This window comes from Choristoneura fumiferana, chromosome 5, assembly GCF_025370935.1.
Source record: "Choristoneura fumiferana chromosome 5, NRCan_CFum_1, whole genome shotgun sequence".
Classification (NCBI taxonomy): domain Eukaryota; kingdom Metazoa; phylum Arthropoda; class Insecta; order Lepidoptera; family Tortricidae; genus Choristoneura; species Choristoneura fumiferana.
Window position 1 is genome coordinate 4969609 of NC_133476.1, and position 21183 is coordinate 4990791.

The following is a 21183-nucleotide window of genomic DNA, read 5'->3' on the forward strand; positions in this document are numbered from 1 at the left end:
GGCTCTAATGAGCTGTGACTTTACTATGGGCAGTGGACTGATGGATGAAATAACTTTAAGGTTTGAATTCCTCATTTAATTTGAACCGAGGAGGTTATATTTATTTGTTAGTGTACTTACTCGTTGTTATTTTTGACGGTTTTGGCGGCAGCTTAACTGCAACACATGATGAAAAGACGTATCGGGAGTCGGATTCTGACTGGAAAAGAAAACATACGGATTAAAGAACTTAGATTTTGAAGCGGGTTAGATATATTAATATGAAGTTATAACAAACCAACCTAAATAAATCGTACCTATATTATGGAGTCATTTGTCTTGACTTTGGTTATGGGTTAACTTACAGTTGATATGTTAGTCAAACAAGAGCGAGTAGGACTCGCGCACCGAGGTTTCCAATACATATCTAAAAATGTTGACTAAGGTGTAGTGTTCGTGAAGTTAGGGCGTGTAGAGTGAAAAGCTTGGCTCTACATGAGATCTGATTAATTTTTGACAGTGCAAGCCATATGGTCTCGTCTTGGCAAAATTGTACATGAATATGTTTTTGGTGGGATCAAACTGACTTGACCTAGTCTAGAAACCTACCTGTACAAGTTTAGTACAGGCACCAACAGACAAATGACAAAGTTTACGTTTTACACAGTTACGAGCTTCTTAATCCTAAAGTGTTATTGTAAATACTGCTATATTTTAATTATAAAAAGAACTTACCATATTCTCTACGAGTCTAGAAGTTACACGCGCAGTAATAGCTCGTATTCCCTTATACAATATGACTTTCGAGCTGCCTGGTGAACCAATTCCTAATTCTGTAAAGCAAATAAAATCTCCATTGAATCGTATTAGTCTCAAACCAGAGGCCGTATGCAATCAAATAATAGTTTTTGTATGCGAAATCTGTCATTTGATGGCGATCGCGAGCATCAGAAACGTTAAGCAATACGGCCTATGGTCTAAATTTTTTTTATTTTTTTTCTTTATGCTGAAAATTTTCAGGCCTAAATAAACACGTATCTCTATACTATTTTTTTTATAACATAAAAAGAAAATGTCCAGGAGACACATCTGATGGAAATCAATCACCGTCACCCTTGAACACCCATAACATAAGTAGTATAAGTGCGTTACCGATCTTTTGGGGAAGCAGTGAGCTCGTTTTATAATTGCCTGTATTGGTCTGAAAATATTGGCACTGCAGGCTGATTTCAAATTATTAGCATCCTTTACAGAAAGTTCTGCCAAATACGAACTGTGGTAAAAATTGTGGCTATAAAGGTCTTTGCACACTGCGGCGTCGATGCGCGTCTTAGGCCGCTCGCCCACGGCGACTTTTTGTAGCGATGCAGTAGCGATGCTGTCGCGATGCGGTCGCTAGCTGTGTACCCTCGTCCACATAGCCACGATTCAGTCGCGATACAAACGTGCTACTGTCGCGCTTCACCCTCCCTCCCTTCACACCCTCCCTCCGTTCTCTACACGATGTCGTCCGAAACCGTCGCACGTTTGCATCGATACAGTCGCGATGCTGTCGAGCATTTACAAAACGCGCGATAGCATCGCTACAAAAAGTCGCCGTGGGCGAGGGCCCTTAGTGACACGCGTTGGTGTATTCATTCGTAAAGTACTTAGTTAGTTTTTTTATATGGTTCTGTCTATCAGAGAGCAATTTTGCCAGCGTACCTATGTTGTATGTTTTGCTGATGTTCGGTAAAAAAAAACTAGAAACTAAATGTACAGTGATGACTGATGGTAGATTAATAATAACTGCGTGAATCTCTAATAAGGTTACCATCCGATAAAGTAACATCACTTTTTAAAGTTTATCAAAAACTGACATGACAACAGCAAAACTGGCATCCTACAGTGAATGAACTAAAAGATTTTCTTTGTTCGCCCGGGACCTTATGACAGTTAAGTTTATGCAAAATATGCGATTAAAATTTGTTAATATTTTGTGGGTAGTTTTGTTTTATTTCAGAAAAAATATAGGTGGATACTAGGGGAATTACAGTGACAATTAAAAACGGTTGTTGTGGTTTGTTAGTCTACCATCTGGTAGCATGGTGTACGGTTGGTGGTGGTGATGGATGGGTTTGTGTGATTTATGTGTGTTCTTAGTGTGGAGGTGGATGAACTGCATATTTTGCATAAACTTAACTATCATAAGGCGCGAGTGAGCAAATAAATTATTTTAGTTCATTGATATGGACCTGCGCAAAGTAACGCCTGATTCAATAAATTATCATACAGTGAATTAATTGTTACAGTAAAGCGCAAGACACACAAAAGACAGCAGCGGGTCGGGAGTGGGTCGAAATGCCGAAATGCCGAAAAAACGAAAAAAAATGTTACGACGAGCGAAGCGAGGAGTGGTTAGTATGAATTGTGACCACAACGCACGAGCCGAGCGTGCCGCGGCAGCGGCCAGCGAAAAACCAAAACCGATATGGCGGCGTTTCATGATATGCCTAGGAATTTCATGATCTGCCTAAACTGGCCAAATCATGAAATGGCGGCGTTTCATGATATGCCTAGGAATTTCATGATCTGCCTAAACGTCACTAGCCAAATCGTTAAACGGTGAGTTTTGAACGATTTGGCGGATGTCCCTTAGCCAGCTCATGAAATGGCGGCGTTTAACGATATGCCTAGGATTTATTTTTTTATGATCGGCCGCCGACATATACATCACACCGATAGCTGGCGCGGGGCGGGTCGTGCGCGGGTTCATATACAGCAGGGGTGGTCAACCGGTCGATCGCGCTATTATCCCAGTCGTTCGTGGCAAGGCAAAAAATATAAATACAGAACTATTTATGTTTCATTTAACATTTCAAGAAGTATGTAATTGGTAGATCGAACAAGGTTTCGTCAGTAAACAGTAGATCTTAGGTCTAATAAAGTTGGCCACCCCTGATATACAATAATGTTGTTCATATCATCATCATCATTCCAGCCTATATACGTCCCACTGCAGGGCAGAGGCCTCCTCTCAGAACAAGAGGCCTTGGGCCATAGTTCCCACGCTGGCCCAGTGCGGATTGGGAACTTCACACGCACCATTGAATTGCTTCGCAGGTTTGTGCAGGTTTCCTCACGATGTTTTCCTTCACCGCAAAGCTCGTGGTAAATTTCAAATGTAATTCCGCACATGAATTTCGAAAAACTCAGAGGTGCGAGCCGGGGTTTGAACCCACGACCCTCTACTTGAGAGGCGATAGGTCAAACCACTAGGCCACCACGGCTTCATATACAGCCACGTAAATAGGCTCGCTGCATTCCCGACCCGGCCCGCTGCCGTTCTGTGTATGTTTTGCGCTCAACCAAAATCCCTGCCACCCGAACGCTTTTATGACGACACGTACCGTCGCTCCCGTTGTCATTGAAGTCCGTGACGGGTTGCACGCTGTACCCGAAGCTCCTGTAGGACTCCGCCACGATCCACTGCCTCCTCTGCAGATCCGACACAAACATCTTGCGCGTACCCTTGCGGACGGTCTGATGCAGTTCGTATCCGCACAGAACGTACAACGCACCCCTGCCCGAGTTTTCGTAAGGCGCGCTGACTAGTATTTCTGGAAGTTTTCAACACTCTTAAAACCGATTATAATAAAAGGTTAATGTCCTAGTGATTGACATCATCATCATCATCCCAGCCTATATACGTCCCACTGCTGGGCACAGGCCTCCTCTCAGAACAAGAGGGCTTGGGCCATAGTTCCCACGCGGGCCCAGTGCGGATTGGGAACTTCACACGCACCATTGAATTTCTTCGCAGGTTTGTGCAGGTTTCCTCACGATGTTTTCCTTCACCGCAAAGCTCGTGGTAAATTTCAAATGTAATTCCGCACATGAATTTCGAAAAACATATGTGATTGACATACTAATGCCCAATATATGACACCCTACTGTCACCTCTATTGGTAACGAAATGAATGACACGAAATAAACGACTGGATGGCCGAGTGGTTAGAGAACCTGATTAGTTACGAAGTTTGAGGTCCGGGGTTCGATTCCCGGCCGGGGCAAATATTTGTATGAATAATACGAATGTTTGTTATCGGGTCTTGGATGTATAATATGTATTTATTTATCTATTTAAGTATTTCTATCCGTTACCTAGTATCCATAATACAAGCTTAGCTTGGAATGGGACTAGGTCAATTGGTGTCAATTGTCCTATGATATTTTTCTATTTATTTAAAAAAAGACAATTACTGGGACAGTGGTCACTAAACACTGTAGTTTATCTGTATAAAGATCCCCGGGATGCAGATGAAGATGGGACCAATAGCTAGTATAGTACAATTACCTGGATAGGAGTCGCCGTCTACATCGTTGGTCGATAAAGTAGTACCGAATCGTGCGCCGTCCTTTTCCCCCAATATTGTTAGCTTCCGGTACATTTGTAGTTGGCCAGGCTAAAGTCAATCCGTTATTTAAATATTTAATTAATAATAAAAAGCAAAATTAATTGTTAAATCTTTAAGAAGAGGTGGACTTAAGGTGACGTATAGTCAAGTAGGTACAAAGACATCGACACGGCCAATGTTACAAAAACGATCTTAATGTTAAGTGCGTAAAGTCGTGTATATGTCGGCGGCCGATCGTAAAATCCGCCAGATCACGAAATTCCTAAGTGTATCATGAAACACCGCCATTTCATGATATGCCTAAATGTTGGCCAGGCATATCACGATGTTCCTGAGAAATAATACGGCAGATCGATTAGAGCAACGCATTCGTCGATATTCCTAGCTCTATACCGGGCACATCGTAAAATAGTTTCTTTTTTGGCCACTGGTGGCGCTGCGTATGCAATGGCGGCCGTGACCAGCTGACCGGCCGTGTTGAAAATGATCTTTGAACCGAAAATAGTGATTGAATTCAAAATAGATGTGCAAAAGGAGGTTTTGAACATCAGCTCCATTCTTTTTATGTGAATGAAACGGATTCTGTTTCTATGCACAATGTGAAAAAACCATGGACAGCTGCCCGTAGTTTGGAGGTAAGTATTTTGTTGTAGATCGATTAGAGCAACGCATTCGTCGATAGTCTTAGCTCTATACCGGGCACATCGTGATATGCCGAAAAGAAGAAAAATTTAGATACGACGAGCGAAACGAGGAGTGGTTAGTGTTAATTGTGATCACGACGCACGAGCCGAGCGAGCGAAGCGAGCGTGCCGCGCGTAGCGGCCGGCGAAGTGCCAGAACGATATGGCGGCGTTTCATGATAAGCCTAGGAATTTCATGATCTGCCTAAACTGGCCATTTCGTGATCTGGCGGATTTTACGATCGGCCGCCGACATATACATAATATTCATATTCATTTATTCATAAAATTTTAATAATATATGTTTTTTTATATATTTTTGCATCAATGGCTGTGTTGATATCTTTGCACTTGACTGTAAATACCTAAGAATTTCGGATAAGAATATTTTCTTGTTTTTATAATTTTCAGATCAGACCGCAATATCTTCTGTCGTCGGGTTTCAGTTTTTTTTGCAGCTACCACAAACAAATATGGGTCAGAATAAAAAAAAAATTAAAATATTCTGTCACACGAAACTCTATTCGAGTTCACATCATAAATTGTCCAAGTTTTTTTCTGTGTTCTTGTTAATAATAATTAATACGAGTAATATATTAATAAATATATACACACATCAAAAAAGTCTTGGGATACTTATTTTATCCCTTTGTAGTAATATCATTAATTCATCATCATCATCATCCCAGCCTATTTACGTCCCACAGCTGGGCACAGGCCTCCTCTCAGAATGAAAGGAGTTCCCACTCGGGCCCAGTGCGGAATGGGAACTTGACACATGCCATTGAACTACTTGACAACAGGTATCCTCACGATGTTTTCCTTCACCGTAAAGCTCGTGGTAAATTTCAAATGTAATTTCGCACATGAATTTTGAAAAACTTAAGAGGTGCGAGCCGGGGTTTGAACCGACGATCCTCTGCTTGAGAGGCGATGGGTCAAACCACTAGGCCACCACGGCTTCTGCTAGTAGTAATATGCCCTTATTGAAAGTTCAAACCTGTCTACGTATAAAAAATATCCGTAGGCACTTTTGATGAGTGAGATATTAAAAATCCTTACGGTATAACGTGTTAAACTTTCGTGATTTTCACTCATAGTCAAAAATACCACGCACAGAACTTATCACTCTAACACACACGAGTAATATTTATTTAGTTAGTTTTATTTCAGTACTCGTGACCACGGCCACTGTAATGTTGCCGAAACGTCGAGGTAATATATTATTACTACTCTTAATAATATTACTCGTGTGTGTTAGCGCGATAAGTCCTGTGCGTGGTATTTTGACTATGAATCCTTACGGTCTCAGTTTTGGTGTAAATGTGCACAGCTCCCTTGTCGTAGCTGCGAGTGTCGGTGACTTGCGCGGGCGCACCGACCACGAGCTCGTCGGCGCCATCGTGCGTGACGTCAGCACTGCACAGCGCAACGCCAAACATGGTGCCCACCTTTGTTTTTTTTTGTTATTCGACTGGATGGCAAACGAGCAAGTGGGTCTCCTGATGGTAAGAGATGACCACCGGCCATAAACATCTGCAACACCAGGGGTATTGCAGACGCGTTGCCAACCTAGAGGCCTAAGATGGGATACCTCCCGTGCCAGTCATTTCACCGGCTGTCTTACTCTCCACGCCGAAATACAACAGTGCAAGCACTGCTGCTTCACGGCAGGATTAGCGAACAAGATGGTGGTAGCAATCCGGGCGGGCCTTGCACAAGGTTCTACCACCTGCAAAACCTGATCAAGAGTCAAATACATAATACTTAGGTAAAAAACTTAAGCCTTAAATTTTTAGTGTTCGCCACAGCGGACATCATTCAAGACTATCTTTTTGTATTTTTTGAATGTTGAATTTATTGCACTATATGAAACCGACGAGGTTTGAATCATGAACTTTTTTTAATTTTTGTCAATTTAAGGGTATGAAGAACCGTAGAATGTAGTAGTGCACAGAATTGATATGGGACTTCAGTCATTTTTCGAATATGGAACGTCAACTTATCTAAGTATACAGACACGTTACTACATACAACGGGTCATCTACTTAAGTTTTTTACCTCGATCGAAAAAAAAATAGTTCTAATTTTTGATCGAAGTTTTTACCTATAATAGTTATTTTATGCAAGGGTGGAAAGTGCTGTTTGGCAAAGTTTTGGCGCGAGTGCTTCCTTTATTGGGCAAGCAATCCAGAGCGAAACCGAGGGTTTCAAGGACGGAGATGCTAAACAACTTTACAGCCGAGCGAAACACCATTTTTCACCTAACTGTAGCGAAAAAAATGGTAGAAGGAAGTAAAACAATAGAACTATATAATAAGTCAGTATTTTATTTCATTGTTTTTAATAATAAAGAAAACCCGCGTGAGCGGGATGCTATGATCTGAAGATTTCGATGCTATTCAAAAGCATTCGAATGTCATAAATCTTTTCCACCTACGAGGGGAAAACGAGCTTTTCTACGCAGATTTCGAAGGATAAAGAATGTTTTTTCGAGTTAGTGAGGTGGAAAGTATAAATTATCATGGACCAATTGTATATTTGTACACAAAGTTATTCCTAGTCCTAGTTCATACGTTAGTGAATTTAATAAAAAAATTAAATATAACAAAAAATTTAATCGACTACAAAAAACCATGAAAATAATTTTCTACCAGTCTGAAGTCGGTGCCTCAGCACGAGCCAGCAGGAGTGGACCTATAGTCGTCTACTTCACCTATATACCTATCTATATATATATTAGACTTCAATCACTCCACTGAGTGAAACCACAATGCTGAGGCACCGACTTCAGATCGTTAGAAAATTATTTTCCTGGTTTTTTGCATTTTTTGTTATATATTTTTTTCACGCTTTTTGGTGTAAATAATCTAAGATACAATAGTTTAATGTCAACTGCTCGACACCTTTTACGAAAGATTGCTTTTTCTGATGCAGATACGTTCATTATTGAGGAGTCCCGGTGCTTCATCACCGGTTTTACCATAAATGCAATACGAGGAGCATAAATTGTAAGCAACTGTGTTGAAGTAATTGAAATTCAACCCGTGAAGTACTTGTTATTGAGTAGTAACTCCGATGGTCAACTGTGGTCTTCATCATCAGTTCCACTTCACCAAAATAAATGATGGTTTTCAAGAGCAAATGCACGAATTACTACTAAATATATCTAATTTACTATAGGTGTCCCTGTCCCTACAACATTTGTAGAGTTCCCTCGATTTCCTTAAGATCCGATTATCAGATCCTAATTTGGTGCTTATGGGACCTAATTGAAGGCATTCCTAGACGAACGCAAAAAAAAATCAAATTGGTTCATAAATGACGGAGTTCTGAGGTAACAAACATAAAAAAAAATATAACCGAATAGATAACCTCCTCCTTTTTTTTATTTCGTTTAGAATTAAACCTTGAATTTATGAGTATACAATACATATATTCTACATATATTGAAGGGGTACTCACTGACTCGTCATCCAAATTCCATGCAGTTTTCTCATATTTTGCATTGAAAAACATAATCTGAAACATGAATATGGTTACCGTTTACACAATGGTTTATATTTCTTAATACTTACTAGAACAAAATAAATATTCTTTAAAACACACCACAAAACAGCACAATAACTATATATCGTCACTACGTTGAAAAAAGCTCGTATCTAAAATCAATATGTCAACAAAATTTAACCTTGACGTTATGTTCATAAAGCTCACTTAGTAAATTATCGATTTTGAGTTACGAGTTTTTTTTAAAGTAGTGACGATATACAGAGATTATTAGGCGATCCTATCGTTCAAAAAACTTCGAATTCATAAACGGGTCGATTGTTCTTAATTTAGGGATTTTGTCTAAGGATTTGGTGATCGAAATGACAAAAACTCTCATAGTTGTGTCCAAGTCTATCGGCCTACATACCTACGTCCCACAACTGGGCGCAGGCCTACTTTTAGAAGGTGAGGCAAGCCCTATAACCATAGTTCTCACACGGACACATTCACATACTACTGAATTTCTTCGCAAGGCTATACAGGTAGTTTGTATAGCTCTATAAAACACTGTAACTGGCAAGTAAAGAATAGATTTTATTTAAGTAAATAAAATTTTTAAACTCACAGAACCCTTCGCGTTCATGTGTTTCACACTCACAGCTAAGTACGTGGTCTCAGAGTTTTTTGCGTCAAAGTAGTTTCCGACGGTCATCGCTTGCGCTGGTTGAAAGTCAAACGTAACAAATAAACATTAAATAAATAAATATCTTGGGACAAATAAAACCAATTTTGTCCTACGATATATAGATAAATATATACTTAAATACATATAAACATCAAAGAATCCAGTACAAATATTCGTATTCATCATACAAATATTTGCCCGTCGTGGGGATCGAACCCGGAACCGCTAGCTGTCAGGGTCACTAATAACTTAGCTATGGTCGTCCATTAAATTATTAGATGAATGATACGCTTTGCGGAGGTCAATATAAATAAAAGCAGCAAGCTCCAGCAAAGGTGTTTATAATCACTCATCAGTAGGTAAGTACATACCTTTAGCTAAGTAATTACATGAATGTTTGATGATGATAGTTTTGTAAGCCAACGTTGTTAATGACAAATTATGAAAGAAAGAAAAAAAAAAAAAAGTTTGTTCTTCAAAAAAGATGTATACGCACTATTTATTGCCTTAATAAGAAGTATTCTCTTAGAACAACTTTTAGGGAAAAAGGTTTTCTCACGATGACTGGTATATATATTCTTGATTTATGTACTTTTGTTAAAAATAATCCTGAATATTTTGTTAAAAAATCTGCTTTCAAAAACAATTTACGTAATCAGTACAAACATAATTTAATTCTTCCAAGGGTAAAAACCAGAATTTATAAAAAAAGTACATATATAAGCGCAATAAATGTATTTAATAACCTTCCTATCGAACTTAAAACTCTGGAAGGCAATCAGTTCAGATACAAATTAAAAAATTGGCTAATACAAAAAGTGTTCTACGATTTAAAAGATTTTTTTGAATGTGACGGAAGGAAGTGAATAACAGTATTGTAAAAAAAAAATGTTGTATTTAGCTGATAAAATATGTATGGTAGGGATATAAATATTGTACGCCCACATTGGGTAACTGTTGGAACTATTATATTATGTCATCTTTTGTACACAGTTTGACTATAAATAAATTCTATTTCTATTTCTATTTCTATAAAAAAATCATTTATTCGTGACAAAGTACGGAATAACAAAAAAAAAGTTGTATGTCACGAAATGGTCCCAAATCAGCAAAATTGCCGGTCTTGCGAATGGCGCTGCTCTTTCTTTGGAACCATCTGTTAATCATATTTTATAATGAAACGATTTTGATAAAACATGGCTAAGATCCATCGCTAGAAAACCAGCTTTCAAATTAAAAAAAACCGCTTTCAAATCGGCCCACCCGTTTAAGAGCTATGGTGCCACAGACAGACACACATAGCGGTCAAACTTATAACACCCCTAATTTATGGATTTAAGCGTCTAATATTAATAGGTTTTACTTTTATTTAATTGTAAGGTAAACGTACGAGTGCTCGTCACTGTCCCAGTAGTTGGCATCTTTAATTTTATGTCATTAGCAATGCAGGGTGCTGAGCTGACAGCAGGGTATCGTCTATTAGCACTCGGACGTTTAGGTACCTTTATTGTGTTTTAAATTGAAAGCGGTTGATGTTGCGGAGGGCAAGACAGTTTTTGTTTTTAATAATAAACGGTTAAATGGAGGTAATTATTTCATAGTAGAAGCTATTTTAAGCAGCCTAAAAACAAAAAAAAAATGTTTTCTAAAATAACACAGTGAAATTAAAATGTTAAACATGGTTAAACTTAACTTACCGAATATTGCAAATTGGCTCGAAATTTTCTTCTGATTAAAAGTTTGTATCAGAGACAAGAAGTGGTCGTCGGTTTTTGAAATATTTGTCAAATGCACTTCAACATCTCCGAAGGACTTTGATATGAGGATTTTGTCGTTTTTTTTGTCGACCAAGGTACTCCAACCAGACCCACCGTAGATATATTCTGAATAAAAAAATGGATCGTATGTGATTCAACCCTAATGACCAATGTAGCGATTTGCTGTCGTTGTCTAGGTATAGGTATAGTGATTAATGTATTTCCAACTTATTTTGTCGGATAAAGAAAGAAGTAAAGAAAAAAGCTAGTTGAGAAAAAAAGATAAATACGAACTTTGTCGACAAAATACAATGGCAAAGCATTATTTACTACCTACATAATTATGACCAAACTAGCTTTTGCCCGCGACTTCGTCTGCGTTGAAATTCGGTTATCGTGCGCTGTTCCCTCGGGAACTGCATTTTTCCGGGATAAAAAGTAACCTATGTCACTCTCCGGCCCATAAACTATCTCTATGCCAAAAATCACGTCAATCCGTCGCTCCGTTTCGATGTGAAAGACGGACAAACATACAAACACACACACTTTCACATTTATAATATTAGTTACCCGGCATTTGGGTAACTATGCTCCTGAATTTAATTTAATTTATAACTCATATTAGCAAACGTTTGGTGTATTTTTACACCATCACTACACTCATCACTACACTCCGTCTTATTTATGATCACTGTACCTAAGGCGTCTGACAAGAAAATAAAATAACGGGGCAAAAATTATTGAAGTTCAGTGGTGCCACTTTATTGGCATAACGTGTATCGGGTATGTAAATATATGGTACCATTTGCCTTCGACTTCGTCTTGCAAGACATTTAAACGAAATAGGTACAGAAGTGGAGCATAATTACCCAGAGGGGGGCAAAGTAACCACATTTTACGGAACTCTAAATTATATCTACAGTATTTTATTATCTGATCAGAAAAATGACAATTTGAAAAACTGGAAAAAATTGAATCTTTTTCGACGGTAAAATTGAGAAATTTGATATGGAAAAAGTCCGAGTGCCCGACACGCTAATGCCCAATAGATGACACCCCACTGTCACCTCTATTGCTAATTACATTAAATTAAAGATGCCTACTATTGGGACAGTGACAAGCACTCGCACGTTTACCTCAAGCCGTAAGGAATAATAAATATAATAAAAATACACGCATCAAAAAAGTGTTTCTTAAACATGACATGAAATATTGATGTTGTGTTACAAATATGTAATAGGCCGGGAAGCACTGCAGGCGCTGCGGCTCGGCTGCCTGCGCGCGGTCACTCTAGCGGCCTGCAAAGAGATTTTATACAACTTTCCCGGCCGCTGGTTGGCAATGCGATCGTCTTTTGTTTCAACGCGAGCTGCGGCTCGCGCCAGCTGACAAGCGCAACAGACCGACAAGTCTAGCGTCCCGCCAGCTTGATTTCTTGTTTTTACATTTTATTTCATGTCATGTTTAAGAAAAGTACTAGGTATAAAAGAGTCGGCCGGAACGTGGAGTTGCCGGCCTCGCATCCCTATCCTGCTTGGCCGGCAACACCCTACTTCCCGGCCTCTACAGTTATGTTAATATACATATAATAGTTAAGGTAATATACTGAAAGGTACCTATATTGAAATGTTCAAAAGTGTCTAGGAATAAAAAATATCCCTAAGGACTTTTGTTGAGTGTTAATTGCACGAGGATCTTGGGTTACCAATCTACGCTACAGCGCTGAGAATCCAGATTGTAGACTAAGCGAAAGTAAGCACATTTTCGTTAAATTTTTAAGAAGCGAACCACTTACTAAATGATTTCTTTTTCTGGTGCAGTGTGTATTCCAATCCGTAACTGTTCAGCTTTTGAGCCTTCTCTTCGCTAGTGTAGTTGAAGCAGGCTCCGAACGCGCCAAGCCTTGATTTCCCAAAAATCCAGGTCCGTAGTGGAGCACAAGTCTGTGAAGGAAAAATAAATCATTATAGAACGAGGCACCCGAAAATAAAGCCCGTTCCAGACGATTGTAAAGCAGCGACAGCAGCAACCTTGCTTGTTGCCATCTATGTAGACAGCAGATGGAATCCAAATTCGCAATAGAATAGAGAATCACAAACAATTTTTACCTGTACATAGTGGTACAAACAAATGATCTTGTCTACGCAATTGTACCATTAAAGGAAGAGCGAGTCCTCCTAACACAGGTGCAAAACGCCTACTGGGAGGCCTCTCCATTTGTCACCCTACCCATTGATTGTGTGGAATGAAATAAAGCATTTTTTTTTTATCTAATATTTTGTGTCACCATCGCCGGGTCTACAAAGTTTGGGCGGCGGTTTATAAGTAGGTACGTGATTTCACGCCAAAAGACGGTTTGCTACTGATTGACTAGCATGTTGGCGCGTGGTTGTAAACCGTGTAGCCGAAACACAACCCGTGGTTGTAAACCAAGTTCTAGCCAAGGTCATTTCTGTTGGGACGCTGGTTTACAAGCATCTGGAAGGCGCTATATCCAATGCCCGTTCCGCCCACTCCATTTGTTTTTAAATTGTAAGTAATTTGTTAATAGAGCCCAAAAGTATAAAACGAATCATGAAAGTTAAGTAATCAGACGTCACACCTCATTTCGGAGGGAGGGGGGGGGAGGAGAAGGTGGTGATTTATGGTATAACGACAAATTACTTAGTAGTAGTGTTATGTTTATATCCTACCAGAAAAAAATTGTCGGTGGCAGCTATTGATGCGCCCAAGTAAAAATGTTGATGTGCGCTTAAATCTGAAAAAGAATATTAGAAGATTGTAACAACAAGTGCATAAAGTGTGCCATTTTAGGTACACGAGATCTTACATCCACCCGAGCTACAGGCAAGGATTGATAGTGAGTCGGCGGTAAAATGGGTTTTGTGAACAATACCTTAACACTTAGTTTTCTGTTAATGTAAGCAAATTAAAAAGCAGTAACCTAATAACCAGAAATATAAATAACTTACTCCGACTGTAGGTTACATTTAAGTCGTCAAAATTGATATCAATATGTTGACAAGATTTCTGGCCGTGGAGAATATCCTCTATGGATCGCTGGTAAACTCGGCCAGTTTCATCGTAGCGTGGCGCGCCAATTACTAGAAAAACCAAAAAATCTATTTGCCTATCCGTCTATTCTTTTTACCTAAATGTAAAACTACTATTAAATTAAAATAACTATAACTATTATTATTATTATTATTTAGAAGCCTGTAGAGGTGTCCCACTGCTGGGCAAAGGCCTCCCCCCATGTCCTCCACTCTACCCTTTCTTGGGCGATCTCTGACCAGCTGCGAAGAAAGGCGTCCAGATCGTCCCGCCATCGACGCCTGGGTCTGCCACGCCGCCGAAGTCTATTTTGTGGTATCCAGTCTGTGGCTATTTTAGCCCACCTATTGGGTTCCATACGGCTGACGTGGCCTGCCCAGTCCCATTTCAGCCTGACAACTATAACTAAAACTTTAATTAAAAAAGAGAGGTGGGCCTCTTGGCATGGTGCCCATCACGCAGGCAGCATTCCCGCGTTGAACTGCGATTGAGATTTTTTGAGCGAGGAAGCTGCCGGCGCGAGGGTGGCCTGTTGCCTCCCTTAACCTATTGCTGAGCTCCCTGTGTAGCTCCAGCGCACCCTTACCCCAAGGACCTAGAGTCTCGACGCCAAAAGCAAAGAAATTATATTGGGCGCCGAGACAGCTATATTTTGTGACCTTGAGGCGTTCCCGGGCGTCTGCCGCCGCCCCCGCACATTTGGTTGTTGCTGGTAGGTAGGACGCCGCCAGGGTATCTGTACAGGTAGCGTTCCACACCAGCGCACGGCCAGTCTTCCAGGGTACAACGACATTCCGTCAGGGCGCTTGCCATCGCTCCGTACAATCTGGGGCTCCAGAGCAGCGGGAACGTTGGCACTAACGAGCGCCCTTCTGAGAATGTCGTTGAGAGTGGCGTGGCGGGACAGGCGGCCGGCACCCGAGGAGCAGGAGAGGCCTGGCTGGCCGAGACCGTCCACTGGAGCCCCACAAGAAACAAAATTGTGACTGTCTAATTATAAACAAGAGTTATAAGGACAGCGTAGGACGGCCCCCACCAAGTCACGATGGATGCAGGCCGCTTCCACCCGAAGCAACTGGAGGTATATAATATACCTCAAGTTGCTTCGGGTGGAAGAAGGTGTTAGGGGAGGCCGATGTCCAACAGTGGATGTCCTATGACTGATACGATGATGATGATGATAGACTAGAGTTTGCCCGTCTCGCGTAAACTATTAGGTAGGGGCAGTCGGAATATACTCGTATACTGTAGGCCCTGTAACAGGAGCAAAAAATTAAAACACTGGCTCTGCTACTCAAATGAAACTTTAGTTCTGCAACTTTCAAAATTAATTTAAGAATTATTTTTATTTCAAACAAATTAAATGGTATTTTCAATGTGCGGCATTCAAAAGCCTTAAATTAAATGACATCGCCTGTCACGTAACAAAATGACGGATTCCGCATTACATGGCTTGTCCAAGTAAACTTTAAATTGTAATAAAAATCATAATACAAGTTATTTTCAAAAGTTGTAGAACTAAATTAGCTTAAGATGAAGAGTGGAAGCTGTGGTTTAATTTTTTGCACCTGCTGGGCTACTACGAAACTCGAAACTCGAAGTTCGTATCATACCGTCCCTCTCGCTCTCGTATTAAATAGTATAAGTGTCAGAGGGACCGCACGACACGAACTTCGAGTTTCGTGTTTCGTAGTAGCCCTGCTGTAGCCTGCTTTGTATACGGGATTCTACTAAACTCTCATGACAATTCGCAAAAAATAGTTAATGGTCCCCATTTACGTTGTATTATTACGAACAGTCGTGTAAAATTTCTTCTCTAGATTTTGTGGTTAACATTTTGAAATTTTATATGGACCCTGTGGGAATATCGGGACAAAAACTTATTAACTTATTTTTTGCAGGCTAATTTCGACAGATGAATTGATGCATTATACAATCCAGCATTAACTGGAAGCTGGAATCACTAAAGCCCTAAAATTGCTAAAAATAAAAACTAAATTGCTAAAAGTGGCTCCGAAACGGTAACGTTTCGTGTGCTCTGCCTACCCCATTTGGGAATACAGGCGTGATGTTTGTGTGTGTGAAATCACTATTTTTTTATCAAAATTACAAAAGTTCCAAATCCCACCCTGTAGTTTAGAGAAGAAAAAAGGAGTATGTCGCAGGTATCAAAAAATTATGTATTTTCATCTGCTTAACATCACACAGTTGATGAGGTCATGTTTCAGGTTTAGCTATTGGCGCATGAAGGTAAACACATTGATGAAAATTTGAGGATAAACATATTTTTTCCCTATTAAAATACTGTTAATAAATACGACGACTTCATAAATTCAAGGATAAAATTGTGCAGAAAAATGTTTAGAACCAAATTTATTAAATTTGTAAATTTTTAAATCCCTAATGGGGTCTTGTCTACTATAAATGAATAGCAAAATTAAATACTTACGCAATAAGTGAATGTAGTCTGAATCAAGACCAAAACTTAATCTAATAGTAATATTTATGTGTTTACATAAATACTAATAGTTATTATTTATTGCATATTACGGGCCATGTCGAATGAATGTAATTTGTCAATTGCACCATGAAACTAAATTCCATTTTTGAAAATATTCAGAATAGGTAGTTTTCTTTGTTGATGTACCTATTTAAAATTGTATTTTTTCTGCTTGGGCCTTGGCCTTGCTGGGCCGTTTAATTTCGAGTTGTCGTTTTTTCATTTTTACTCAATGACAGAAAATCACTTGGCTGAAAATCAGCGCTGTATTTTTATAAGCCCTTCAGCATTATGCTGAGCCAGTGACCAATTCGCAATCGCAACACTTCGTGTTATCTCTTTGTAATAATAATGTTGTACCCCAACTAAGGTAGAACATAAGAACATTTTGTAGCACTAAGACCTTTTGTATTAACTATGTTCTGGCAATAAACATATTTGAATTTGTATGTTTTTTTGTCCGCGCTACCCAAAGCTTCTTTTCCTATTAAAATTAAATCTGGCTTTTAAATTGTAATTCCATGATTACGCTAAAATTTTCGTGATAATCCCAAAAATTCCTCACCCGTGCCATATTTATGTTGCTGCGTCTTTTGTGGTTATGAATAGATTCTTTCTGACTTACCAAGATTGGGTCGTTTTCCATTTTGGTACCCCAGGCTGAAGCCAAAGTCGGAGTGCTCTTTCCCGTCATCGGGCGCCAGTTCAATTAGAGATGGCTCGTGATAGAACACGGCACGTGCCAAATGCACTGACAGCACGAGCACACACGTCGAACGCCACATTTCTAAAACAAAAATGAATAGGGTAAATGTCCTAGTGTTCGACGTGCTAAATTGCTAATGAATACCTCATAGATGACACATCATAGAGTAATTTTGACCGCTCGGTTAAACATCTACCATCCCACGATTATGACAATGGAAGGACAAATCGCAATAAATTTGATAAAATTAAATTAACTATTGGTACTATTATTAGGGTTAAAAATAACCCTGAGCATCATCTCTTTCAAATATTTGATCAAGCTGTAATGAGGAAAAACACCCCATAAAACGCTCAATACTCACCCGCTAATAACATAGAATTAAAGATTGAAACTTCTGGGACAGCACTTGGACTTTTACCTTAGTTAAATAAATGTGACATACCTACCTAACCTAGCTCTATCACACGGCTTGGTTCTTGTGCTATGCAATTATATAAATCGGGCAAGAGCGTGTCGGACACGCCCAAAATAGGGTTCCGTAGCCATTACGAAAAAAATAAGTAATATTTTTCTAAAGATTTCGTATTTAATACGGAATCTTCCAAGTTTAGGTATATTTTATACCTTAGGCTGCTATATTTACTCTTAAACTACTAATAATTCTCAAGCAAACTTAGCCGTTATAGTTTTTCTTGTAAGTTTGATATACTTACTACCATCCTGAATTTTTTCAAATTTTTCCACCCACCGGTTTAGATTTTAGAGTTAAATATTTCGCAAACAAATCACTGAATCGAAAAATGGTTTTAGATTGGATGAAAAAAAATCACTCCCATTTTACGTCTGTTTGTTGGCATACTTTACATATATATTCGTGCAAAATTACAGCTTTCTAGCATTGATAGTTCCTGAGAAAAGCCGCGGACGGACAGACAGACAGACAGACAGACAGACAGACATGGCGAAATTATAAGGGTTCCGTTTTTGCCATTTTGGCTCCGGAACCCTAATAAAATCGGTTAGGTCTCTACTCAAAGTGCCTATATCGTGACAAAGTGACAGATAACGCGCAGTTACTCGCTTAGTTACATTACTGGAACTAAAGACTCAAAATTTGGCAGAAACTATTTTTATTACTTTAAGGATTACGTATAGATGTGCACTAAAAACTGCTTTACATAATTATCATGGGAATTTTGTAATCTTTATTAAAATTTACTTGTATATTGAATAACACAAACGCACAAAATTTTCATTTGTAACAATAGTGGGATGACTTACCTTTTCAATATTAAATAAATTCACTTATAACAGCTAAGGGCAATGTTTTCCATGCTTGACATTAACCGAATGATAAATAAACTATGCGCATACGAATGAGGATAGTTAGTGTAATTAATAATAAATATGTAGCAGGAAAATAAAACAAATCCTATAAACTATTATTACTGAAGTTGTCGTGAGACATGGTTTATAAAACGGCTCAAATCACGATTATATTTTTTTAGTTTTATAGTATCCTATACCTACTAATAAACTGGCAATATCTGTTTGAAACTATGTGTATTAATATTTTGATTCATCTGTGCATAGGTACAAAAATACACGATAGCACCAATTTTGATATAGTTTGGTTAAAAGATCAATCTAGCTAGGTCTCATCTTTGGGAAAGCGCGTTTCAAGCACGCCAATAATATATTAATTTTTAACTTGTGGTGCCATCTACTGACGAATGATTGAACTATTTCGAAAGACGTTGAACACTTCCGTTAGTCGGTTTTTACGGCCATAACCGAACGGGGAAGGTACATTGTCACAGGGAAATGACCAAAACAGAGATGAGATCAAATCTTTAAGAGATATTTTATATTATTACATTACTAGCTTTAACCCGCGTCTTGCTAACTTAAATTGAACTTGTTGTATATTATGCAAGAGCAATTTTTGAAATATAAAAGGACAACCGTTTACTTGCACTATTTTTTTAGGTAGGTACCATGGCAACGCAATAAATAAATATATTAGAGTTTGACTTGAAAAAAGCTTACGACGGTAACAATTTGAAAGGACAACGTTCGCTCGCATAACGCCATATGTATGTATGTATGTAAACTCTTTATTGTACAAAAGAAAATTAACAAAATACAACTGACAAACTTTAAGATACTTGTACAAAGGCGGACTTATCACTACCAGCGGGGATCTCTACCAGTCAACCTTTGAGTGGATGAGAGGACCATATTGATTGCAGACGAAGTTAACACGTCATCTTGAGAGCCCTTGAGAGTTCTTGGACATTGCCTAATTCTATTCTAGTTTAACTATAAACTTAAAATATTATCCCACGAGAACGTGTTACCGGGATATCAAGTATCCTATGTCTCAATGCAGACCTTTGTCTATCTGTACGCCAAATTTCATGTAAATACGTTCAGCAGTTATTGCGTGATTGAGTAGCAAACATCCAAACCTCCAAACATCCATCCAACATCTTCACAAACTTTCACACTTATAATATTAAGTAGGATGACTAAATCACGCAAGATGTTAAAATGGCGAATCCATGATAATAAAATTGACATTCAACGAATTAGACATTTTGCTTGGTAGTCGTTTTAGCAAGTAGACCATTTGCCTAGACGGCATTCAACTACTTAGACATTTTAATTTGTAGGCACAAATATTTAGGCATATTTATAAGTATCTAGATCAAAATCAACTCACTCAAAATCCGGAAAATTAATGTACCTCTTCCATTAGCTTTTCCATACCGCTCAGCTATAGCTACCTTATACATGCCCTTATACATAACCTTTTGCTACTCACCGGTTTTAGTTTTCCTCGCTCAATATAGGTTAGTCGATGATCCTTATACGTAAGCCTATACAGGATGTCCCTAGCAACATGAATAAATAAATAATATAATGATACAATTACCACCCATTACCCTAGTACCAAAGTAATAAAAGCTATGGTGGGTACTGGGCAACAGATAAACGTACTGTGTACGAGTAGCTAGATTATTTATATTTTGCAGAAACCCTGAATTGGAACTCTGAATTAACAAGTGAAGGGCTCCTCCAATTCCTTCCATTTTTTTCTGTCCTGGGCTAGGGATGCACGATTTTTCACTTTGAATCGATCTTTTGAATCTTAATGGATAATGGATCATAAACCACTGAAACGATCCACGGATCGAATCGCATGCTCTTGAATCGATCTCATTAAAATCGGATTGTATCAAAAATCGATTAAAAATGTGTATTTATTTTGATAAATAAAACACATTAATAATTTTAAACTTTAAATCTGACCACACATTAGATATATAATTATAATCGTTGGAGTCACGGTATAATCACAATAAAATAACACTATTATTCACACAGGACGATACATACGAGCATGACACAATGTAAAATAAATAATATTTAGCTACCTATAATTAAAATCAATAAAGACTTTTTTCTAAACTAACCGCATCATGTACCACATCTCTGTACATTTACCTATGTTTTGACAAATAAAATTATTGATTGATTGATTGATCATGTTTCTGATTTTTGTGTGTGCATCTATTTACTACATCTATTTACTTCGCTTGGTAACATAAACAATGCGAACTAGTAATGTGAATTTGTTGCGGCATTCGTTAATAATCGATTTGTCTTCATTAAGAATTGGAGATAGGTAATAAATATTTAATACTGATAACAAATTAATACATTGTCTCTGAATACGATTTAAAGGATACGATTCACCTTACTCATGAATCGAATCGGTTGTAAATCATATTTAAATGAATCGATTCAAAAAATCGCTAGATCGTATCCAATTGAATTGATCTTCATAAAAATCGAATCGTAACGTGCATCCCTATCCTGGGCTACTTATATACATTTTGGGCCAGTAGTATTTTTAATGTC

General features: G+C 38.5%; 1 protein-coding gene across 1 annotated transcript in view; it reads right to left on the reverse strand.

Moving 5' to 3' along the window:
* Positions 1 to 20102, reverse strand: part of LOC141427948 (uncharacterized) — a 33143-nt gene extending 13041 nt beyond the window's left edge. Inside the window, exons 1-13 of the mRNA XM_074087558.1 lie at positions 20084 to 20102; positions 17173 to 17334; positions 13966 to 14097; positions 13687 to 13751; positions 12789 to 12936; positions 10934 to 11119; positions 9177 to 9271; positions 8525 to 8581; positions 6364 to 6510; positions 4316 to 4424; positions 3369 to 3578; positions 715 to 812; positions 121 to 199 (exon numbers count right to left, since the gene is read on the reverse strand). Of these exons, the coding sequence (XP_073943659.1) occupies positions 121 to 199; positions 715 to 812; positions 3369 to 3578; positions 4316 to 4424; positions 6364 to 6510; positions 8525 to 8581; positions 9177 to 9271; positions 10934 to 11119; positions 12789 to 12936; positions 13687 to 13751; positions 13966 to 14097; positions 17173 to 17332 (1486 nt within the window). The 5' untranslated portion in view covers positions 17333 to 17334; positions 20084 to 20102. The remainder of the gene's footprint in view (positions 1 to 120; positions 200 to 714; positions 813 to 3368; positions 3579 to 4315; positions 4425 to 6363; positions 6511 to 8524; positions 8582 to 9176; positions 9272 to 10933; positions 11120 to 12788; positions 12937 to 13686; positions 13752 to 13965; positions 14098 to 17172; positions 17335 to 20083) is intronic.
* Positions 20103 to 21183: the final 1081 nt, after the last annotated feature.